The sequence below is a fragment of the Meleagris gallopavo genome, chromosome 4 (genome assembly GCF_905368555.1).
Source record: "Meleagris gallopavo chromosome 4, MGAL_WU_HG_1.1, whole genome shotgun sequence".
Classification (NCBI taxonomy): domain Eukaryota; kingdom Metazoa; phylum Chordata; class Aves; order Galliformes; family Phasianidae; genus Meleagris; species Meleagris gallopavo.
Window position 1 is genome coordinate 33,981,658 of NC_139407.1, and position 24,947 is coordinate 34,006,604.

A 24,947-nucleotide genomic window follows, 5' to 3' on the forward strand; every position below is an offset into this window, starting at 1 on the left:
GCCTTCATCAATTTCTGTTGATGTTGTCTCATTGCTTATGTAATAGGGAACTGTATTAGAAATGATTGGATCTAGCTTCTAATGGTGAACTTCCTCTCTAATGTGGTTATTAGCTTTGCCACACTCATTTCTCTGTCTTGCACAATCATATAGTGAAGTAGATATTATTCTTGATTTTACAAATAGGGAAAATTAGATTCATATATTTTATAGTAGGAAGGGGGTGATTATTCTGACTGTTATGATGTTATGAACTGGGAGAACTCTGAGGAGTAGCCCTGCTGAGAAGGACTTAAGGATCCTGGTGAATGAAAAACTGAACATGAGCCAGCAGTGTGCTCTTGCAGACTGGAAGGCCAATGGTGTCCTCGGTTCCATCAAAAGAGGGGTGGCCAGCAGGGACAGTGAGGTGATTGTCCCTCTCTGTTCTGCCCTCATGAGACCCTAGCTGGCGTAACGCATTCAAGTCTGGGCCCCGACACAAGAAAGATGTGGAGCTGTTGGAGGGGGTCCAGAGGAGCGGCAGTGAAAAGAAGGTCATCAGATTATTTAGAGAGCCAGAAAATACAATTCTCTTCTGAAGTGCAGTGGAGGCGTCACCCTTCACTGTCTTTTTCTGCTACAAGGTACATTTTTTTCCCTGTCCACTGACAATCAGGATAGCTCCTATGAAATGCCTGCCTTTCCACTGTTTTCACTTGGTAACCTGCAAGCATGACCCAGTAGAAGGCATCTCTCTAAATTCAACTCAGTGCCAATAGCAAAGCAGCTAGCTCTTACTGGGTACATTAGGTCTTACTTTGTATTTTCTTTCATTTTTTTAAAATCCGGGATCTATTATGTCTTGTGCTTAGTTGGCAATTTACAATTCACAGTTGAGGTGTTAGTTGACAATGACATTGATAAGCTTACTTTTTTACACAATACTGTTTGATATCATTTGGTTTTACTCTATTCGGTATCATTTGCCATCATGATCATCCAGTTTCAATAATGCTTTAGGTAATGTAGCCTAAACGTTTGCTGTACTTGAATTCCATGATATTCCCTCTATACAAAGGGACAAGTAACTGCAGTGAAGAGTGGTTACTTTCTGTGAATTTTTCCTTATATTTTAAAACATTTTTGCATGATTTATTTTAAAAACATATGGAAATGTCATGTATATGCCTTAAGGATAGCAACTATAGTTTTTGTGATGATCCTTCATTTTTTCCACAATCTTCAGCTCAATCTTGAATCTTGGAATTTTTCCTTAGCCTTAGCTATAGAGATGTTCAATGTTTCAGATGAACTTGCAGTTTTTGACAGTCCTTGAATCTGGGAGAAAAATGCTTTGTCTCATCCAAAAAAAACCTTACTGTCTCTATTGTATAAAGGTCATATTTCCAACAAATTGTTAGATGTTTCTTTAAGACTTCATTGTCATATAGTGTGGGAAACATATTATGACTTCAGGGTTTACTTTTTCCTCTTGTTAACTGTCAAACACGTTAAACTAAGTATGATTAGGAAAGAGCTCTTTCTGAAGCGAATGCAGAAAAAAAAAATCCTTTCATGGAGGATTAAGACACTGCCAAAACTAGATTTAATTTCAGTTCAGGACAAAATTCAAAATTTAGAGCCCAAAATATTTCAGTAAGAATAACTATAATGGCAGAAACCAATGGGTGGGCAGCCAGCTGGGGAACAGGGTGGACTTTTTGGCCAGAAAAAAGGTTTCCATTCAGACTTCATTGACACTAAACTGTGTGCTTAATGTTCATTGAATTGACAAACATCAAGGAAGCAATGTTGTGTTGAAACTTGGTTCTAAACTGCTTTAAAACCCATTTTCAAATTCTGGCTTCTGTTCTCTGTGGTATGGAGGCAGTAATGAAAAGCCAGGTCGACTGAAATATGTGACAGCATGCCAACTGATTTCAAAAGGGCTAGGCTGCAGTGGAAGTTGATAGGAAGTATGTTGGGTGAGAATGGTGGGCTGGGGAGGAGGACCACTGACAATTCCCCCTGACCAGAATCTGAGATAGTAACAGGAAGTGGTGGAAGTTAATAGATTTGTGATTGGATAGAGGTGAGATCATTGCCTTTTCTTTCCTTACTTTGATACCATATTGACTTCATAAACATCTTGGTGAAAATCCAGTGAAATTACATAAAAATGTATTTGAGTTATAATAAAAAATCAATTGAATTGCTGTCCAAGACCTCATAAAGTTGCTGTGGTGTTTCCAGATTTTCTGTAAGGAAAGGAGAATTTCTTTTGTGTGATCTTTCATCTGTGTATTAGCAGTACGCCATACAGTGTGCAGGAACAGAATGGGTAGGAAGTGCTCTGACTTCTCATACATCTCAGGCCCAACTGAGTCCAACTTTCAATCAAAGTTTATAAAATTAAGAGCAGAAGTGGGTAGCAGTATCTTCCCCTTGCTAAAGCCATTTCTGTGAGCGCAAAAATGTTTCAACTCTGTATCAAGCATGGTCAAGATGTGCCTGCATCATAGCTGTTTATTTTACATCAAAAAACATGACAGTTTGAACTGACTGCTTTGTGTAACTATTTCTTGATCTGGACCATTTGAGACTGTAAAAAATACAGTAATGAAAACGACAATAGTGGCCATTCTGTTTCTGTGAGAGAAGCAGAAGAGCATTTCAGCTTGGCAAACATGTAAGTGCGTAGGTGGGCTTCTCACTCATGCAGCAAAAAGAGAACAGCTGTAGGTAGCCAGTGAGTTACTTCTGCGTCAACAATGGCAGGCTTTTTTTTTTTTCCAGTGGGATGAAATCATTCATAATGTGCCCTAAGTGCGCTATCAAAGTATAACCTTGAAACTAAGTTTCAGAAACTTCCCAAACAGCAAAAATATATCCTCTCCAGAATACTGGAGTCCTAAACTGTTTTGAGCACTTTCAAAATTGCCTTTTATTTCCCTGTTTCCTTTCTTCCTTGTAGTGGTCTTTTCTCTCCTCAATAATATTTACATGGCAATTAAGCCCTTCACAAGTCACTGAGGATCTGGTACTTTAAGCTGCTGTCTTTACATTATATTAAATTTTCTCTAACTCATTTCCTTATTTTTCCCTTATGGAAAAACCCTATACAAACAATTCTTCAGTGAACAATAAAACGATTTGAATGGCAGCCATCCAATCTGGTCTTTCTATAGATAAGTGCCTTGGATATGCATGAGAAGCAATGAAATTTTTATTATTCAGACATGTTATTGGTGTAGCCAAAGGGGTTTTCCTCTTCTGAATGGGGGTAGGTCAGGTGAAAAGATGCATGTATGACTTCTGCTGTACCCCTACAAATTTCCACGGGAGGCTAAGAAAAAGGATCCTCCCCCTTCAATTTTTCCATTGACTACATCTATCTACCTCCACAGCACTTTTTCTTGTGCCTGCCTTGCTGTGATGAGAATGGCATTACATGAATGTCACTAATGTTTGCAAGGATTCAAAATGAAACACTATGATCGTTTGAGTTAAGGTGGCTGGCAAATTGAAGAGTGTGGGCAGTCCGATGTAATGATTGGCAACCCTGCTATGGCAGAGGGGATAGAACCAGATGATCATTGAGGTCCCTTTCAACCCAAGCCATTCTATGTTTTCACCACCAATTCTTAAGAATCATCAATGATCCTGTTCCCTATTAGTGTTTTAAGCAAGTAGCTGGTCCTGCAGTGAGTAGAGCAATGCACCTCTACCTGTGCCTGCTTCGGGCTTAGTCGTTAAAAGGCTCTGTAAACAGCCCAGTACTACAGTGAATGTGTGTGATTCAAAATGACTTAGAGATGTTTGTAAACATTTTATCTTTAGTTTGGGGGAATGCTTCACAGAATGTACATTCTTACGTATTTTGTTTGCTACTTGTGGGATGTCATGCAGCCTTTCAGATAAGAAGGGATGTGATCTTAAAGGTTTAGCAATGCTGGCTTTGCCTGGTCCTGGATTAGGAAAAATCTTATTATTCCTGGTTTTCTTGGCAGAAACCACGGTGGTGTTGAACAGGTGATGGATATTAAACTCAGGAAGAGCACACATGGAAAGATTTAATTTAGCTCCTTCATTGTTGCTGAACTGACAGATGACAGCAACATAACAACAAGCTGCTGAACTGTTTCCAGTCCCAAAGAAATTAAGCTTGTTGGTGAGTCCAAATTCAAAAGCTGTGTTTTAGTGAGGTGAAAGCCAAAAATATAGAAGGCTGTATTCACTGTACTTCTTGTGAATGAATTACAGGGGAAGAAGTGATGTTATTCCCTTGTTACTTGTCCCTCCAGTGAAAAAAGTTTTTCTCCTCAGATGCACATCTCTTGACTTCAGTTTCTTTTGCTGCTTGGAAGGATTTGAGTACATGGCATTTGTCTCCCAAGATGGTGCTCTAACAGTTTGCTACTGTGAGCTTGTAGATTGCTATCAGCTTCTCCTGTCTAGAACGTTCTGCTTTTTATTAGCACATAGATAGGACTAAACAAGAGATCAAACTAGAGATCATAAGTGGTCTGATGTAGAGCTGAATGAATATGATGTTGTTCTGAAAAGGAGATGATGTTTGTGCCTTTTATTCATTTTAATCAGGCAGACAGTAATTCTGAACTCCATAGGTAATAGCTTGAACCATCAAGCTGAAGTCATTAATGTTTTCTTTAACAAAGAGATAGTAAATACTCAATATGCAGTGGAATAGATATGCATTGCAAAAGACTAGAGAAATCACCATGCAAATCCAGCAGTTGAAATGCTTGTCCTGGAGGTACAAACGCGGTTAAACTCCCTTCAGGCAGAAGAAAGATTTGAGCCTTGGTCTCCTACATCCTGACCCTGGCCTGTTGCCTCCTGGCTATTATTGCAAGTGTTTCCAGAAAAGTTTTGTTTAAACAAAACCACAGTGAATTAGATGTGAATTTGCAGATGATTACTGTGTGAGTGCATGTGAGAGGCAGAGGCTAAAATGATGTGACAAAAAAAGATCTACCTTGCTCTACTGAGCAGCTGTGATATTTCTGCTAGGAGCATGAAAATATTTCCAGGGCACCTGAATCACTGGTATTTCCAGTACAGAAGACAACAGGAGCTTCATAAACATGTTTGAACTGCTTCTTGCCCTTGGTGGAAAGCTGCCCAGGTTTTGTTGTTATCAAAACCGAAACCAATACAAGAGTCAGGCTGAAAGATCTCAATGTGCCTAGAAATGAGATTCGTAGTAAGTAACAGAATGACAGCGTTAACTTTTATTGACTTGAAACTTGATTAACAAGCTATTATGTGCAGTGGACTGTAGCCTGAGATGAACAGCTTGTCCTGAAACTGCTGCATCACTTCTCGTCTGGGTGGAGGGGAAGATGTTTCTGCAGAGTCCTCCTCTATACGCCCTCTTCCTCAAAGAGAAAATCCGAAATGATAACGTGATATTTCTTGCCTGGGTAGAGCACTGAAAGTCACTTCTGATGAAGGGACTTCGGCTGGTTGGGCTGAGTGCTATTTCTGTTGGGAAACCTTTAAAACAAATTCTAATTAAAAAGCATTCCTAGAAATGGTTCCCTGACCTATCTACTCCTTACAGTAAATTATTCTACTTCTAGATTAAAACTTGTGTTTTGTACCCTTTGAGTTGATACAACTTTTCCACTGTGCTCGACCACCACTTTTCCCACCACACGCCTCTTGCTGGTGAGTGGGTGTGCCATTGTGTCACTGTTCCATGGCCATCAGAAGAGTGAGAGGGAATCCTCTGTGGTCTCTGATAAGCAGTGCTTTCAAGTAGATCTGTGTGGGCTGTGTTTATTTGTTAGAGATGAGTGTGTCCTCAACGTTAGAGTGACTTTAAGAAAGGGGTTTCCCTAAGCCTGGTGTGTAGGTTAAATCTTGAGATAGATATATATTTGCTTCCAAACCACTTAGTTGTTATTTGATTCAGAGAGCCTTGATTGAGACAAGAGCATACCAGCCCAGCAGCGTGGAGGTGAGCACCTTGCCTAAAATGGTGAGTAACTGCTGCGTTTGAAGCTGGCATCCCTAGGTCTCTACCTAGCCTCAGGGTGAAGTCATGTGCCTCTTTGCCCTTTTCATTTGCCAAAAAGATCTCAAATCCCAAGCCTGATGTCTTAATAGCTTTTTTTTTTTTAATTACTTCTTAATTTCTTTATAATTATTGTGTATAAATCATGTAATTTATGCACATTTATACTCTGTTATAGCAGAGCTTTTACACTTTTCCTGCACGAAGACGGACAGTGAAAGGTAAAGGATTATTGCCTGGTAGAGGGTTAGGGCTATTTCAAACATTTAAGTAAATCTAACGATATGAAGATTCAGTGCATGTCTGTTGGTTGCACCTATACTTCCTTGGGTGGGGTTTCTGCTGAAACCTTTGCAAGTTTTACAAGTTCTGTAGATCATGGTATGTTCCCTGCACTGCTGCTGAGACTGATGAGCAGGCAGAGCATTCCTGTGGTTGGATTTGTGGCTAAGATAGAGGAGGGCCTTTATCCAGATTTGCTATTGTTTTTTTCTAGCCCCTGTAGCCTTGAAGAGTAGTCCAGGTCTCTGGCTTTGAAGCATTCCAGCCCTGAAAAAGGAATGTTTGTATCCACATATCTAGAAATTTCGAGTAGTAAATTTTGGGGTTAACAAGCATAAGCAGGACAAACTATGAGATGAGGTTTGTATGGAGGGAGAAGAAAGCAAAATTTTTTTAACTATTTGTCTGACAAAAGGCAAAGCTTCAGTACTTCTACCTGCTGCAGTGAGAATTAACCCTTCTGTTTTCAGAGCCAAAGGTGCTTGCTACCAGAGGACCTGCACATTGCACTGGGGCAGCTGTAGGAACCTCCTTGCTCTTGTTCCCCCGTCTCAAAATAAAGTAGAAGTTGTAGACACACCTGTGATAATGAGAAAATACAGTACCCCACTAAGATGCCTGGGGAAAGAGAATTTCTTAAAGGGCCATCTTCCCTAGACTTGCTGCTGGATCTGCAGTATGCCAAGATGTACTACCAGCAGAATCCTAATTTCTACTAGCAACAGCATCAAGTTTTCAGGAGGGTGGGTACTCTGAGTGTGTGCAAGGCAACATGCATTTCATGGATCTCTGAGTTGCTCAGCACTGGAGCTCCTGCCAGCTAAGAAACACTGAGCTTTTTTGGGCAACTGTTTTTTCAGATTGTTCCTACCTTACTATGTACTCCTCTCCTTTCTCATTATTTTGTCCTGATATTTTGAAGCTTACTTGGAAAATACAAAATTTAAATATATTGGAGCTAAACTCCTAATCCAAATCAGATTTTTCTTACTTTCTCAACATAAAACTTTTGCTCCCACAGCTGCACAGCTTTTTTTGTGGGTAGGTCTGCCTCTATCTCGAATGCTTTTCTCATAAACTTCTTTCCAGCCACGTGGGCCCTGCCCTTGGAGTGATCTCCTTTCTGTTAATATGGCAAGTTACCTATTTATACTCCAGAGTACAATTTCCAAAGTCATTGGGCTTAATAGATCTTAAATATTTTTCTTCTTGGCATGAATTGTACAAGAAAGTTCCATTGTTTCTTTCTCCTTTCTTAATGTTACAATTGCTCTGTAGTGAAATCTCCATTGGAAATCCTTCAGGAAAAAAACAAAGCCATTTATATAAAATATGTATTTAATATTGCTTTTATCTTACAGCATGCTTCCTTTCTACCTCTGTATGCTTTGTAATGACTGCTGTCTCTACTGATTAGTATTCACAAAAAATCTATTTTTTCGCTGCATTGTTTAAAGCTGACATTTAACAAACAGTAGTTCTGTCCCATCCTGCCCACCCGCAAGTAAATTTTCATGCTAATTGAATTTAGATGGAGATACTGAGAGCAATTGGAAGGCCTTCACAATATGCTCTTGCAGGAAGGATGCTTAGTTTATAAATGTTCTTCCAAAGAACTGTCTGTTTGGCAGATTTGTTTGACTTATCTATAGTTTCTTGATTAAAAAAAAAAAAAAACAACAACCCCCCCAAACTTTTAAACAAATCAAATATGATTATTGTTGAAGACTTTATTTTATTTTGTATTTTGTACTTTTTGGAGCTAAGCCATAGTCTTTTAACAACAATTTGCCTTCATAGACTTTGACTACAGTAAGTATCTTCTGAGCTACATAACCTTTGACTACAATAAGTATCTTCATTGACAGCCATCAACTCTGCTGTATAGTGACAGGCTTACATCAAACAAACACCATTTTCTAGAAATGATCTAACAGCATTAAGCATGAGGAGTGGTGTCTGAAAATCAGTGACAGGTTGCATATAAATATCAGAGAGTCTTAAATAAATGAAAGTTAAATTTTATTTTGAAACACAGAAAAATTTGTGATGTTTTGGGTTGCAGTTGCCATACATCTTCTAGCACTTTCCAAGTGTGATGTAAAGCTCTCCAAATCAAAAAAGCTCAGCTGCCCATCCCCTTCACCGATCTCCCAACTTTATAATAATTACAAATTAGTCTTTTCTTGTTTTTTTTTTTTGTTTGTTTTTTGTTGTTTTTTTTTTCTTTTACTTTTATGGCTTCCAATGAGGGAAGGGAAACAGAGAATGACTTTGCAGAATTTTAAGAAAATACTGGGGTCATTTTGAGGCATATTGTGTATGGTTATGGCAGCTTGATAATATTTGACTTCCACTCGTCACTTGTTAGATGGCTCTTGCACATTAGAAGCATAGTCATGATATTTTTAGCATGGAATGTATCTTTTGAAGCCTTTCAAATTATATTCTGTGCTTCAGATTCACCTGTGCAGATGCACACACCCTGGGCATGATGGTATCTGGTTTTGGTAGCTTTTGTGCCATTGATTTCTGCTTGGTGTGGTTTATGTTCACCTGGGAATGTTTTTCTCACCTTAAAGACCTTGAGAAACTGCATCTAAATCTGAAAATGTTTGGAAATAGTAAAATGGACCAGTTTTCAAACAAATAAACACGTCTAACAGTTTTCATCTCTTTTAATGCACTGTAAAAGTGATACATTGATATATTTTTTAGTATTTTTTTCATTTATTTATTTATTTTAGCCAAGTCATGTACTTAGAAACAGCAATCTGTACTCCCTGCTTCAACTCGTTTGTGTGCATGTCAGTGGAAACATTTTCAGACCTCCTGCTGTGGAAAGCCAGCACTCGTAAGACCAAAGAACTAAACAGCAGATACTGCCTATCAGTGCAAAGTCACCACCCTATATCATGCACGAGTGCAAATGCAGAGATTACGCTGTGCATTTTATTTCCTGGACAAGTGCTAAACAGCTTACAGTGCAGAGCTTCTCCAGAATCACACTGACTTGATGCTGAAATCCAGACATTTATTTCTGGGTAGAAATAGGGTAGTCAGCCTTTAATTGCCTCATTCCTCAGTCAGGTCCACTGCAATGGCTTTCTGCTGTTTAGGGTTTTAATTTATCTTTCTGCTGTTTGGGGTTTTACTTTATTTGCTTACTGAATCATTTGTGATTATTTCAGGAAATGTAAATAGGCTACTTACTAAGTTCTGGCTATCATGGATTTGTGGGACGGCATCTACAAATTAGGGTATTTTGCATATTTAACGTTCTTATGCTACCCTAACCAAGAATAACTGCACTTAAGGGTGAGATCACATTTAACTATTAAATTTTCCTGCATCACATAGTGCAGGTACCAGCTTTGTTGTATCAGAATCAAGCTGAGCAAAACAGAGCTGAGAAACCCAGAAACTTGTCACCTTTGACACAAACGAAGCATCAGATTTACTTTTTTTTTTTTTTTTTTTTTTAGTTACAAGCTGTCTAATGTTGAATTTTCAGTACTTTACAAGGGAATGACCAGGGAAGGAAAAAAGAGGACTGGGAGATGTTGCGGCTTTTTATGCTGTGCTTGTATGGCTGAAGCTACGTTTTCAGCAAGCAGTAGTGCATACAGAAGCAGAAAGACATATAGTGGCTGGTTCAGGGCTGGCTGCACTGAACATTACTGCTGTTTACAAGTATTAAACCTGGAGCAATCCAGGGAGGAAGGCATTGCAGAAATATTATTTCATATTTGACTTCTTCAGAGCTACAGGGCAAACAAGCAAACTTGAAGGCTTTATTCCTTTTTTTAGATTAATTTCAGTTTGGATGTCTTCCATGAAATTTTGTTGGACTTTTTTTTCCCTCTGGTTGCTCTACCATTTTGATCACGTTTACAGTAATAATCCATTTCTTTCCCCCCCCACTCCTCCCACACAGCAGCCATGCGCTGATAATGTGTAACCTGCCAGCTTGTTTATCTGTGGGCTTGTTTGTGATTACATATGTTCCATTTTGTTTTGGAGCTATTTTGCAATCTGGGTATTACTTAAAGATGTTGATTTTGCTTAGTCTGTCTGTGACAGCTAGCCCTAGGTCTTCTGCAGTACAAAAAGTACAAATCAGTGAGAAGGTAACATATCCGTCGGTTTGTTCTCTGTGTGTAATTTGCTAGCATGTGCTTCTGGTTTTTTTTTGTGTGTGGGTTTTCTGCTCCCTGCAGCACTGTGACAATGTCAGTTCATGGTGGTGTTTTCTATAACTGAATCAGTGAGCCAACCCAGACAAGATGTGCAGAGGGAACACCAAATCCCTTTCCCTTCTCTGCCTCCTTTCAGCCAGTTCATTTCTGGGAGCCATCTTGCATTGCAGCCCCACAAAATGCTGCTTTGGCACAACAGAAGAATAAGTGAATTACAGCTGTGTTTGGGGAAAATGAAGAAAGGTTCAGGAAAATAGGATGCTCTTAAGATAGTGGTAGGCTTGGAGGGCAAAAGAGAATGAGGCAGGAGGCAAAGCTAAAGTACAGATGCTTGTGAAATGCATTTTAATTAATGTTTTGAAATCCTAGCTTGATAAGTGCCTGGGTGGCTGTTATTATTTTTATAATTAATATTTTATAAGAATTAGTGAGTCTTGTCCCTCTTTGGGGAGCTTTTTCTCTCGATGTACACATGGAAATCTTCCTTGTTAATGCATGTTAGTACTCCAAACAAAAAAGTCTCTTACAGCCTGTTCAGGTATATTAAGGAAGTAGTTAGGGCTTGAATTATTATTGGAGGGCTGATAAACTTTTGCATGCTTTTTACTAAATGTTTTCAATTACAGCTAGAACACAAGTATGTAAGAAAAACGGATCCTCTTTTTCTTCGGTGTGTTCCTATTTATTTTTAATAGCCTTGACAGAAAGCAGAAAATATATGTAATTCCGAGCAATCCTTGCCATGACAATTATAAACCTCTATTTTCTACAGAGCCTTAATTCTTTGAAGTAGCTGAATTTTTATCCAACTCAACTTCAATTTGTCTGATCTAATAAAAGCCTTACAGCATTAAATTTCATGGTATCATTGTAAAAGCTTCTAGTTCCTTTTACAACAAAAATGTGCATGTTTTGTGCAATTGTCCAGATGTCTCTTGCTGAGATATGTAACTGTAGATGTAGATGTAGGAAAATTAGTGCTGCCAACACAGGTTGGACTCATTTTGTCATGAAGAACCAAAAATGATTAAAAAAAAATAAAAATTAAAAGCCATTCAGAACTGACATACCGACATTACTGACAACAATCAAAAAGCCATTAGAAATGAAAGGCAAAGACATTACCCTGCATCAACACAGTCATCCATTCATTTGGAGGTTAAGGGAAACAGATCAAAGCAGGTGGCCATGCTGCGCTGTTGTTTGGTTGGCAGCAGCCTGGCCATGATCTGCAGTGTACATCACGCTGCTCTTAGCAGTATCAAACTGTCTGCTGCTTTTATGCCAAAGCTTAGATGAACAGATCTGTCACTGCAAGATCATGCAACAATCTTTTTCTTTATCCTTCATTCCCTCTGCCCACACCCCCAAACATTCTTTACTTCCTACTGCATAGATTTTACCAACACTGGTCAGTAACTTTTAACTTTTATCCCTTTAACATGGCATATTTCTTTAGTATGCGGGCTGTCCTACTGTGTCTAACTTTGCATGTGGATCTGAGACTTGAAATATCTAAGCCCATAGAATGAATTAGAGAACGAATGATAGTTTGAATTATGGCACTAGTTTGTTTGTTTGTTTGTGCATGTTTATTTTGCTTTTTGTTGGGACTGTTTATTCTAGGACAACATTTTTTTCAAAATTGGTATCTTGTTAAACACCTAAATGCCAAGTATAATAGCCACAGATTTGCAGGGGTTGGAAGGGACCTCTGGTGATCATAGAGTCCAATCACCTTCTAAAGCAATTTACTGTATCAGGGCACACAGGTAGGTGTTCAGGTGGCTCTTTACTATCTCCAAAGATGGAGACTTCACGGCCTCTCTGGGCAGCCTGTTCCACTGTCTTGTCACTCTCACAACAACAAAGCTCTTTCTTGTGTTCGCATGAAACTTGCCGTGCTCCAGTTCGTGTCCATTGCCTCTTGTTCTGTTGTTGCTCACCACCAAAAAGGGTCTGCCCTTGTCTGCATGACTCCACAATTTAGATACTTATAAACAGTTACGAGATCCCCTCTCAGCCAGGGGCTTCTCCAGGCTGAACAGTCCCACATCTCTCAGCCTTTCCTCATATAGGATATGCTCCAGGCCCCTCATTATCTTTGTGCTCTGCCATTGAACTCTTTCTAAGAGATCTCTGTCTTTCTTGAGCTGAACAGCCCAGAACTGAACGCAGTAGTCCTGATGTGGCCTCAGCACAGAGGTGAGTGTTCTTTTTAATGTGACCCAAGATGCCATTGGCCACAAGGGCACACTCCTGGCTTCTAGTCAACTTCCAGTTCATATCCTAAAATAAGGCTTCATTCTTACTACCAAGTGTCTGCAGCTCCCACTGAAATCAAGCAAATGCATCTTCCCATACATCAGCATGTTTTTGTTATGATTAAGCAGACACTCATAAAACTCAGACAATCTGGAATCAAGTTTTACATGGAAATGAATTGGTGTTTTTTCTTAATGAGATTCTTGAAACTAGTGATTATATGTATTTAAAATGTGTGAAATGCCTGATGGAATGGGGAATCTGGAGAGGGGAGGGGTGCCAAACATGATCCTCTCCTGGCAAACTTGTATTGTACATCTTTGCTCTGCATATAGGTGAAGCACCATGGTTTTTGTAAAAAAAAGTTCAACTGTGCTTCCACGTTAAGCTGATGTTGCCAGTAAAATAAGTGACTTGTAATTGGTCATAAATACTGGATTTCAATCTTGATGACTCCCTCTTTATTTCATTGCTATTCTTACCATAGGTGTAAGAAAGAGAGGTGTAAAGAGATTTATGAAATCTCTTAGATCAAGATAAAATCTAATCCCCTAGTATTCCAATTACAACTACAATAATGCTATTCTTCTGTCACTTTCTCCTAAAGAAAAGAATAAGACTCACAGACTCCTTTCCTGGTGAAATAGAGGTGTCCCACACACCATGAAGCAACATACTCTGGGCTGCTGTTGGCCTGCAGTACAGGCAGTGGGATGACTTCTAGGGATGAGGTGGCATGACTTGGTCTCTGTACTATCTATTCTCCCATTTGTAATGGAGAGGTGATTGTACTTCCAATGTATGTCCTTTCCTCTGGGAACAGTATTTTTTCTTCTCATTGGAAATGCAGTGCTAGATAGCGGCTAGCCCTGACCAGAGGGAAGCTTATGGAAGCTTGTATAATTTGTGAACAGTGCATTTGTGCACACTAACTTAAGCAAGGCTCCCACCCTTTTCTCTCCAGGTTATTTATATCAGCCCCCTACTCATCCTCTTAAGCTTGAGAGTAGTAGTTTTACTTCATACTTCCATGAAATGTTAATTTTCTGGCTAGTCTGAGGATATACATGAACTCCAAGCATTTAAAACAATTGATTACTTTAAGATGAATAATAATATTCACAAGAATACCTTTCACATCATTTCCAGTATTTGTGTGAGTACTGGTAGCTTTGCTTCTTGGGGAGATGCCCCCTACCACAGCTGGAGAGTGCTGTTGCTTCTGCCCTTGCAAAACTGCTCCGGTTCCAGTGATGGATTTAAGAGATTATGATGGTGAGCTAGGAGAAAGTAGATTCCTGGCCTACATGTCAGCTGTTTATGGGATGGGAAGAGAAAACAGGAATGCAGACAATGCATGATTATCTCTTCTTGTGATTGTACAATTGAATTTCTTCTGAGATTATTAATATATTTATTTCCACTCTGAATACACTTCACTTCTTTTTTTCTTCCTTCTCCCTGATAGATTCACTGTGAAAAGTTCAAAAGGAAGAATAAAGAGGCAGAGGATCTTCTAGAATTGTGTTCCCATCAGCATGTTGAGATGGAAAGGTATGACCGGTTTCATATCTTTATTTTTCTTGTGGAGAAACTTCTCCTTTTATTTTATTTTTATTTTTTACTTTTTGTCATATGTATTATGCTACTAGAACTGTATAATCAAGCTTTTCCTGCATCTGTCAGTCTATTTTTCTTTCAGAAACTCAGTCTAATACAATTACTTTTTTCCCACTTTAATCTTTCCAGTGGAGGTCTGTGCCATTTCTGTTTAAACAAGTAAAACATGGGCATATTATGTACTGAGAAGAATCATAAAATAGTGTAGGTTGGAAATACTTGGATGTTGTCTGGACCACTGGGTTTAGTCGGATCAGATGGCTTGGAGCCTATCTAGGCAAGTTTTTAATATGCTGACTACAGAGATTTTGTGGCTTCTTGGGTCTGCTTGCTTCTTTGTGAAGTAAAACTAGTTCTACTGATAATGGCAGGAAAAGAGGTTGTACAGTAGGATGGAGAGATAACTCATTCAGATAAGGAGGTCACAGTATGGTTAAGAGTGAGGCTGTGATGATGACAGCCCATTTCTAAAATTCAGTGAGTCATGAGGAGATTAAAGAAAATGAATAATGCTGAGAATTTAAATGAATAGCTGTAATCAGTAAGGTAAGCTCTGACAATAATGATGATAATAAATGTTTCAGGTAGTTGAGGATGGTTAATACCTTTTAAAGCTATCTTTTAATCATAACGTGCAGGTGTGAGAGAGGAAAATAAACAAAATGAAAGGAAAGTGTAGATGTTTTTCTAACGTTTAGGAAATATGTAGTACTGTATCCATCTTTTCTTCTGGAAACATTTTTTTTCTTCAAGTTAGCTTGTGAAATAAGTGGATTTTGAAATCTCTTGGGATTTCCCATTTGCTGAAGACATGTTGTGCTACTGCTAATGTAGTTTGACTCTAATCCATTTCTGATGGCAGGGATGTGTCAGATTCCTTTCAGACAGTGGCAATCCTGGTGAAAGCAGATGCCAGGTGCTGGCAGTTCAAGCACTAGATCTGTGACACAGACAGCTGTGCAGTGAGCTTCCTCTGTGTTTCATTTGGCTGCCTAACAGCTACCATAGGCAAGAAGTTGACTTGAGTCAACAGAGCTGATTATCCTCCTCTGCTACTGTAAGTTAATTTCCTGGCTAAAATTCCAAGTGGTGTTCTGTTTATTTTGTTTGCACTGTCAGTAGACAGTAGAAAATATGTAAGATCTATGGGGGAGAAACTGACCCAAATGAATCTTGAACTTGTTCTACTGCAAAGGTGCCCTGATCAGTGAGGTTTTGGTGATGCATCTACATCCTGACCAAGGGTGAGCTAGGAGGCAGAACAGGCAGTGCATAGGTCTTGTTTGGTTTGCAGTGATGCCTGATTGAGGAAGAGAGAGAGCAGAGGTGTAAAACACCAGTTAAAAACATCAGCCATATAATTGCACCAGGGTGACAGCTTTCCAGGGAAATGCGTGCTTGTAAAGCCTGAATGTACACCTGAGGCTTATGGTGTGGCTGTGGAGCAAGCAGGCAGTGCAGAAAGTGCTGCTGGAGGGTAACCGTTTCAAAAAGGTGCCTGCTGAGGCCAAGAATGTGCCCTAGCACGGCTTCCAGCTTTTCCGTTTATTGGTCTTCATAGAAAGAGAGCACTGGAAACATTAATTTTTGCTCTGCTGTAGATTTGTCTCCCTTTTTGTTGTTTACTCTTAGTTTTCGACTCTTTCAACACTTTCCTGCTGTCTCCCACCAGCTTTCTACAGGTGTGAGTTTCAGTGGAGTAAGGAGTTGATCTACTCAGAAAGCACATACTTGGCTGAGCTTTCTGCTTTGGGTAATTTTCGGGGAAAAACTTCAATTCCCTTTCAATTCCCTCTCCCCTCCCCTGTGGTCCACACACAGCTGCATGAGGCTTGCGAGGGGAGTCTGGGTGACAATGCTCCATGTGCGGTTTCTCCTGGAGATGGTCTCCTGTCACTCGAGGCCTGCGTGAAGCCTGTCAAAGTTAGTGGAACTCAGTCCGTGACGTCCCAAGAGTTTGAATTTTTCCCAAATTCTGCCCATCATGAAGAACTTGAATTGTGGTTTTGGCATTGTAATTAAGCAGAAGATCATAGTAAAAGGGGAATGATGCAACTAGCTTAGCTGTTGTCTTCTCCCATGTCCCATATTTGTTGAAGGGAACAGCCAAACACTGGAAAACACGAAGTGCCTGCATATCGGTAGCTTTGATTCTCTCTTCTTTGAGGCGGGACAGATTACATGAGCAGCTTCAGTTAATCACCAGACCTATTTTTTGGCTTCTTTTCAGAGAAACCAGATGCGTTTCCATTAAGAACATGCCCCTCTTTTGTTGTTGCGATTTGTGTAATTCTTAAAATTAAGCAAAACTATTAAAGAATAATTGTTTCTGTTCACATTTATGACACAGCTTCTCCAGATGTGGCATTTGACAGCCAAACAGCTGCTGGCTATTAAATGTTCCTTAAAAGCTCCATTCCTTTGTCGTAAAGGGAACAGAAGTGTAGGGACGTTTATGGGGTGACAGGCAGATGTTTTGGCTGAATCGCATTTGAACGAAAGTTTAAGTGGTTTCTCTGCTGTAGTCTCAGTGTACACGCTCTTAATAATCCATATCATACACCTTGCCTTGTGGAGCTCTCTCCTTGGGAATGGAGCAAGATTAGGTATAATCTTGTACTTAGCTCCCAAGTACCAGTGCCAGCCCCTTTTTCCCAGCATCTGGGACCTCTCACTCTAAAGACAGTGCAGTTCTGTGAGGTGGAGCTCAGCTGTTGCTGGTGCCTGGCTTTCCAGCTACACTTTTGAAATACCAGATGAATTTTGTTGTTTCTTTTCTTTCCCTCTTTCTTCTTTATTTATATCCTCACAGTCAACAAAGGCAGGTTCTGTGCGCTTGCACTGGTTGCGGAGCGCTTCATGTCTAATAGATGGTCTCTTATGGCAGTGTGTGAGAAGAGAAATGTAGAATGCATGCAGTTTCATCCCAGGAGATGGGGCTTGGATTCCCAGCCCTAAGCTCCAAGTGGAGATCTGCTTGCTGGGTGTTGAGTACTGGAATAGCACCGCTGATTCTTAGGGAGCTGCACTACATTGTAACTATTGTTTATCGGCTCAGGGACCCATGGTTTGCTAATGGCTTACTAAAGCTCTAGGAGTTCATGAGGTTATGAAAGAGAACAAAAACAACAATAATGAAAAACGCACCCAATTCTATAGCAAAAGTCATCTTGTTTTCTTGGCAAAAGATTTTTCTTCCTGTTGTTTATTAGATTGGCAATTCTTTATCATTTAGTCTTGGGTGGGTAAGATTTTAATATAAAAATCCTAAGATATGTGCATGGAAAAAAGCCTAGAAATTATTATACGAAACTGGATTAAGAGAGCAAAAAACTTTCAAAATCATAGAACATAGGTTAATAGCATAGTTCTATGGATAAACTGTCATTGTAAACAAGTATATGCCTGATGTTATCCTTGTTTCAAATATTTCTAACCCATGCTAGATTAGAAATTCTGTAAGCAGATCTTTTCTTGCCCAAATTCTAAAAGCATTTTCCTGAATGAAATTAAGCACTTATCAAAAATAGGGGAAATATTAGTTGAAATTTTTTGCCTTGAAATTTGCTGCAAATTTTAACTTATCAGAACCAGTTTGTCCTTTGTAATTCAAATTCAGATGTTTACATCTTTCTAAGGATCAGCTCTCTAGACTTGGTTGCAAAAATGGGATGTCTGAAATGCCCACCCAAGGTGATATAGCATGTGTTTAACCCCTACACTCTGGAATTCATTTCCCGTCAAAATATGGCTCTGTGCTGTTGGTGTCTGGCTGTAAATCCTGGCTTAAAAACTTTTCTCACAACTGCTTATGGTGTTTATTTTTGCTTTTGCCAATCACAGGAGAATGACCCCAGAACACCAGCCTATAAATTATTATTACAAATAGTTATATAGTTAATTTAATGAAAGAACGAATAATTCTGGTCAAATAATCAGTCAATTCAGAATTTTGCAAGTATATTCCTTGAGACTCATTGTATTTATGTCACCGTTTCCACATAGCCATTAGTAACTAATAATACTAATAACATTAGCATATAATAATACTGGAAAAGACAATAATAATATCTTGTCTTTCCCAGTGAAAACCAGGGAGAGACGAGCTCACAAAAGGTATCGGCAGCAACACTGGGACTCTTCCCAGGATTCATGCCCAACTATTTGAATACAAGTATGTATTTCTTAGCTATGAATCTATGCAATCTATTGCAAGATGGCTCGTGAAATGACCATAGAGCAGGCCATCAAGAGCTGGGCGTGGCTGTCCATTAGAGAAATGGGAGTTAATGGGGAGTTGTGCTGCTTCTTTTGACCGGAAGAAGTTTGACTGCAAAGAAGTGCACTTGACTCTATTAGAAGCTGTTGATTTCCACACCTCATGTTTCCTTTCTGATGCCATAATATTCCAACTTTAGTGATAGTTATGGGCCAAAACTTTGCTCTGAATATGCTACAGGCATAATTTAATAAAACTGTGCATGCATAATGAGCACTTCATAGCATAACTCTCTGAGGATATAATTGACTATTTTATTTGATTGAAAGGCTTTGATCTAGCTAGGAATTTTAGTTCCAGTCACAGACAAAGCATGTGCTGGTCACATTTTTATTCTGACTCTTAGCTGAGAAATTGAGTCACTATAAAAAGTATGCAGCAATTTATAAGAAATTAACCACAAAAAGGCGTTTAAGTCCTGGAGTTAAAATAGCATAAAGATACATCATGGAGAAAAACATTTTAAGGCAGTAAGGTAAATACAAAGGGGGAATGAAAACATCTTTGTTACACAGCTCTAGCAGTGAAATTCTTCATGGAGATGGCAACTTTCAAAAGGAAGAGAACACACCTGAGGAATTTCTTGTTTTTGGAGAGCACAGCTGGAAGGATATTGACTACTACTTCACATGTTCATGACATGGAAATTATGAGTAAGGTTGTGCTCTCTCCTTTTCCTGTAAGCTGCTAAAACTTACAGTGAGACACCACCTGCTTTTGTTATATCTGTCAGTGCTGCTTCCATCTCAAATGTTTTAATTTTCCCATCAAACAAAATTGAGCACGTAACTCACAATTTACAGAGGGGAGTTACCATAATACCTTATTATTGTCTTCTTCTTTAACCATAACATGCCATGTAAATGGGATAGGTTTAATATTTTTTTTATCTTCCTATTTTTACGTTTCAGAAAGCTCTTATATCCAGAAGAGATATACTTTACCCTCTACTCCCACATGAAAATATTTTTTCTGATGGGCTGCCCAAGGAAGTGGTTGAGTTGCTGTCCCTGGAGGTGTTCAAGAAACGTTTAGTTGTGGTACTGAGGGACATGGTTTAGTAGGGAAATACTGGTGATAGGTAGACAGTTGAACTGAATGATCTTGGAGGTCTTTTCCAGCCTTGGTGATTTTATGATTCTATGATGACACAACACGCATCTCTAAAATTTGAATGTTCTGTTCTGTTTGTTTGCTCCTCCAGTGGATTGTCTATTTTCTCTCCTTACAAGAAACATTATTAATGAAAAACAAAATACCCAGATTTAGGAAATGTTGATAGTGATGTAACGTAATAAAGATGCTAGTGGTGCACAAATATGTCTGCAAATTCTGCAATATCAAAAGTAGTTCAGGAAGAATTGCTTTCTGTGGCAGTTACGTGCAGTGAGCCCTCTGCTGTTCACCAGGGGAAGCTCATGTTATCATCCAGAGTTGCCTTGCGCTGTGGTAGCTTCTAATCATGTCTTTGAGAGGTATCCAAACACTTTGGTCATCTGTGTGCTCTCAAAGTGTGGTCTGTAAAATTCATCTACATCACAGATATGGTTAATTAAAATTTTACATAATTCACGATAAATATACCCTTCCAAGTACTGAAGTGGCTACTGTTCTTTTGAAATGCACATAAATAGAGGGATAATTTCTGGTCAAAACACCCTAGTTTAAAGGCTGAGAGGAGAAACAAGTGCACTGAGAAACCCAGCCAAAGAAATAGTTTTCTAACTTTCATGGTGGTGTTAAAACGCATGGGTATTACAAAGCAGCAACCATTTGCAGGGGTTTGAGTCTTTGTGCTTCCCAGTCTTTTTCACTGGCATTGCTGGATCTTAATCCTTCTCTTGCCTGGACTCTACTAAGCCTAGGAAGGAGAATGCAGAGTGAGAAAGGGAATTGCAGGAGGTACCAGGAACAACATTCTGTCGGGCAAGCTGCAGGAAACAGAGCAGAGTGATGTGCACTTCCTGATTGAGAAGAAGCACTTAAAGCCAACCCCCATCTTTACAGGGGATTTCCCAGCTCTATTCATGCTCTGATCTCAGGAGCTGTGGTCAGACATCTCCTCTCGCTGTTGCTGAGCAGCGGAGATGCGTGCAGCCTACCTCAGTGCACAGTGCTGCCAGGCTGCTCCTCTTTTGCTTTCTTTGGAGCTGCCCCTAGAAATTGCCCTTTGCCTTTTAGCAGTTGTTTTATTCTAAGCTGCTTTATTTCACTTGAAGGAAACACTGACTACACTGACCCAGCCAGAGGGATGGGTTGCGCCAGCAGTGAAGGGTGGCCATTTGCAGCAGAGTGGTTATGAGAGGTGAAAAGTGATGTGCATGTGACTGCAACCCTGGGCAACGAGCAGAACAGTCTTTGCGAGAAGCTACATGTAGGCAAGAGGTTTTTTCTCTCAGCTCTGTAAGCTAAGTGGAGCAACAAAGGAGAGCAGCTCTCACTTTCATTTGGTTGTCCAAGCACAGAATAAAAACTGAAGTTCTGAAAGCTTAGCCTGAAAGTGTTGGTCAGTGGTTTTAACAGCTGTCCTAAATCCCTCAGTGCTGCTCAGTTACATTTCACTTCGCTGTACTTAGCCTCTTCTCTACTCTTCCCACGTTTTTAGGGCTTCTGAGGAGGCTATAACAGCAATTTCTCCCCTATTATGTAAATATCATATAATGCATTTTTCCTAAAACTGCACCATGAGTGTTTGCTTCAATGCCATAATTTCTCAGTTCTCTCAAGCATCCTTAATTGCACCCAGCCCTCTGCATGGCATAAATCTTGGACAAAGCAAGTCTCATGTTAGGCCAGGTGTGGGAATCCTAATGAGCTGAAGCTGCTGTTTTCCAGGGAGGTGAGCTTAGAGGAAAGACGGGTACTGATGGGGCAGAGCTGGTGTTGCATAGCTGCTTGAAAGTAAAGCCTCCAAAGAGAACTGTTGGTTGTGCCACCACCCCAGAACTTATTGTCTGAGAAGCTTAGCAAACAGTTCCTTAAAAAGGAAAAAATTGCCACTTGCACTGCTGCCTGGGATTTTGCAACTTTTTAGCAAATACAGAAAAGGGTTGGTTTTCTCTCTCTAGGTTCCTTGTTTTCCTCCTGAGATTTTCTTCTTGATTTACAGGCATTTGTGCTGACAAGGCTTTCTGGCTCCTTCCCAGTCCTGTGAGCGCCAAAAGCCCCGCTCATCTCAGACCAGAAGTGGAAGGGAAGCTAAGGAGCGCCAGTTTGTGTGCTGGCTCTGTGGAGCCAACCTTGCTCACAAAGCCAGCTCATGAGCCCATGTTGCCAGGGCTGGCTGTGCCACCCATGCAGCAGGGAGGCTTTGAGAACTGCAGGCACTTGGAGCAGCTTATGAAAATGTGTGCCAAGAAAGCCCTTCTTTTGTTCATCGTGACTTTAGCTGGCCATAATTTCCTTTCCAAGTGGTCTAACAAAATGCAAGACTTTTCTGTCAGGTAGTCTCTTCCTTTGAACTCACTCTAGCTACTGTAATGGTTTAATACAAACAACAAAGAAGTCAGTACAAGGAAATATTTTTCTGTATAAGAGAAAAGTCATGTGATGTGTTCTAGTGAATGAGAATGTTCCATGATTGAAACGAAATTTTGTGATTCTGTTCCCTGTGCAAAAGTCTAATTGCCTACACTGTAAGTCTAGCTCTCAAATCACACCCAAATATTGTGACGTTACACTTGTTTTTTTCTTCCTCCATGCTGTGGCTCTACAAAAGTAAGACCGTTTGAAGAGGCAGGATTATATAGAGGAGGGAAATGAACTTTATGCATGGGGAGATAGTGATAGGACAAGGGAAAATGGTTTTAAACTAAAGGAGGAGAGATTTACGTTAGATACTGGGGGAAGTTTTTCACAGAGAGGCTGAGGAGGTGCTGGCACAGACTGCTCAGAGAGCTGTAGATGCCCCATCCCTGGAGGTGTTCAAGGCCCGGCTGGATGGGGCCCTGGGCAGCCTGAGCTGGTGGGGGGTGACCAGCCCATCATGGCTGGGGGTTGGAACTAGATGATCTTTGAGGTCCCTTCCAACCCAACCTGTTTCGTGATTACATACAACTTGGAGTTGGTTTAAGATGCTCAGGAAATGAAGACAAATATATCCCAAAAGCTTGGCTTGGATGTAGGCTTTTGGGGGGTTTGCTTTTGATTATGGCCAGGTCAGTCCTCTGAAAGTTGTGTTTCACCATTGCAACCCTAATTGCTAGCTCTTAGGACTTAAGTGCCTGTTGACTGAAAGTGCCTGTTGGGAATTTATTATGAAGTATTACAGAAAACTAAGTGTGCAATGAAAAAAAAAAATACCTGAAGATTTGGTTTTGGAATTCAAATCCAATTTTAACTATTTTGAGAACACTTGTGCTATAATTTAACGTTCTTGCAGCTGGAGGTGGGGGTGAGGGTGCATGGCAGCATTCAGACAGCACCCAGGAGGGCTTGCTTGGTTTTTCTATATACAAAGTAATACAATTGGTCAAGAGCACTGGCTTAACTATTTTGCATGAATTTCTGTCACAAAGAACGGCATGTGTGAGGCTGCCCAAGCGCTCTGTGACTATATTCCTGGAAGGAAGGCAGCAGGAGCTTGTGGCTCTGCTCTGTTTTCGTGTTCAGAAGACAACAGATAGATCTCCCTTCTCTGTGTTTTAAGTCTTTCTGTAATTTCTTTTTAAGCAGGTGTGAAAGTAAAGAGCTTGATGTTGAAATAAGGAATCTGATAGAGAGGAGTGGCACTTCCAAGTCATGTGAGGACTCTGAACCTATTGCCCAAGGGAGTCTGAACCACCAGAGGACTTCATGTTCCCCTAAGGTAAACACCGTCCACTTTCGCAATTGTTATCTATGAGAGCAGAACGTTCTAGGCACGTTCCCTGCATTGGTTATGCAGGAAACTGCTTGATTTCTGAAATGATGTACTGAACACACTCTGTTTTTTTCTGATACTGCTACTTTGTGCAATGAAGAAGTTAAAATGAGAAGATGCTTTTCATAATGTTTTAAAAGGTCAGCTATAGCTGCTGGTTCTGTAAAGTGCCATCCCGTGCAGCCAGCTGTGCCCTTTGGTATCATAGTTGCATGAGACTGTGTGCATGCAGAGCACGGATATGCCTTTTAGTTGTTGTGATTGGTAGCTCTGATTTAACTGAGGATGCAAAGAGATGCGAGGAAGAGAGAGCTCTGGGGATCAAAGGCATTTAGATAAACAGGAAGAAGACGCTGAAGAGGAAAAATTATGATTTAAATCTGCATTTCTGTGATTTCATAAACAGAAACGTAAAGCCACCTGCCAGGGCAGTCTTTGCTGCTTGTACTTGAAGCAGCAGTTAACGAACATGGCAAACATGTTTCCTTCCCCTCCCCTTGAACAGCAAGCTGCTTTTACCATGCAGGAGGAGTAGAAAAGGAAATCCCTGCTTTCTGCTGACTGGGAAAGGAAGGAGAAGTAGGTGTGGAGGAGAGCAGTGCTGAAGGTGTGAATGCCAGTGCTCTGCTGGAGGGAGGGATGGCACGCTTACCCACCGGTGCAGGTGTGCCAGGAGGAAAAAGAGATCTCTAAAGGCAGTGCTTCTTGGTGTGATACAGGAACTTCATGAGGAGGTGAAGGAGAGATGACTCTTCTATGAAATACAGAATTATACACAGCTCTTTTCACATGTGAACCGCCATTTCCAAATGACTCATGACCTCGGGGCATGCACCAGGGCTAAGCCTGAGGAGATGCTGCAGCATTGGGCCAGTGGGATTAGAAACAGAGAGAGAGAGAGATTACACGGAGAAATGGGGATTCCCAGCCCAGGGCTGGAACAAGAAGGTAAAGCAGAAGTCAGTACCAAACTGTCTAGCATCAGGCTGTAGAACTGCTGGTCTGAACAGCAAGCACAGCTGGTCTATGGGAATGCATAGCTCCCATGTTATTCTCTGTGACAGAAGGAGATGCAGGAAAGGATTTATGGGGTGTGGGGGAGAAAAAAAAATGGTTGCACTCACTTCAACCACTTCTATGGAGTGCTTCAGTGCTTCACTCAGAATACTGTGGCAACATTCCATCTGTCGTATTTTTATACTTTTTGCATTTATAAAACCTTTTCCCCCTTGGATGATGTACTTGTGTTGCTTATGTAGCTTAAAGAACAAAGTTTCATGGTAGGAATACACTGGATGTTTTTTCTTTGTACTTTTAAGTCAAAGAGATTTTCACTAGGCTGGTTACTGACTTCAAGTGAGTCAGGCTCCAGCAATGTCAAAGTTAGAAACTAGGAGTCCACCTGCTGGATTGGGC

At 40.2% G+C, this 24,947-nt stretch overlaps 1 protein-coding gene across 4 annotated transcripts in view; it reads left to right on the top strand.

The window, feature by feature from the left end:
- TNIP3 (TNFAIP3 interacting protein 3) overlaps positions 1 to 24,947 on the top strand; it is a 62,891-nt gene that overhangs the window by 2,912 nt on the left and 35,032 nt on the right. The window contains exons 2-3 of one of the 4 annotated variants that reach the window (XM_031553090.2): positions 14,240 to 14,325; positions 23,345 to 23,477. In XM_031553090.2, coding sequence (XP_031408950.2) covers positions 14,318 to 14,325; positions 23,345 to 23,477 — 141 coding nt within the window. In that variant the 5' untranslated portion in view covers positions 14,240 to 14,317. Of the gene's footprint in view, positions 1 to 14,239; positions 14,326 to 23,341; positions 23,478 to 24,947 lie in introns of those variants that run through there. The other 3 variants (XM_010709938.4, XM_085222816.1, XM_031553089.2) reach the window with 3 other exon arrangements.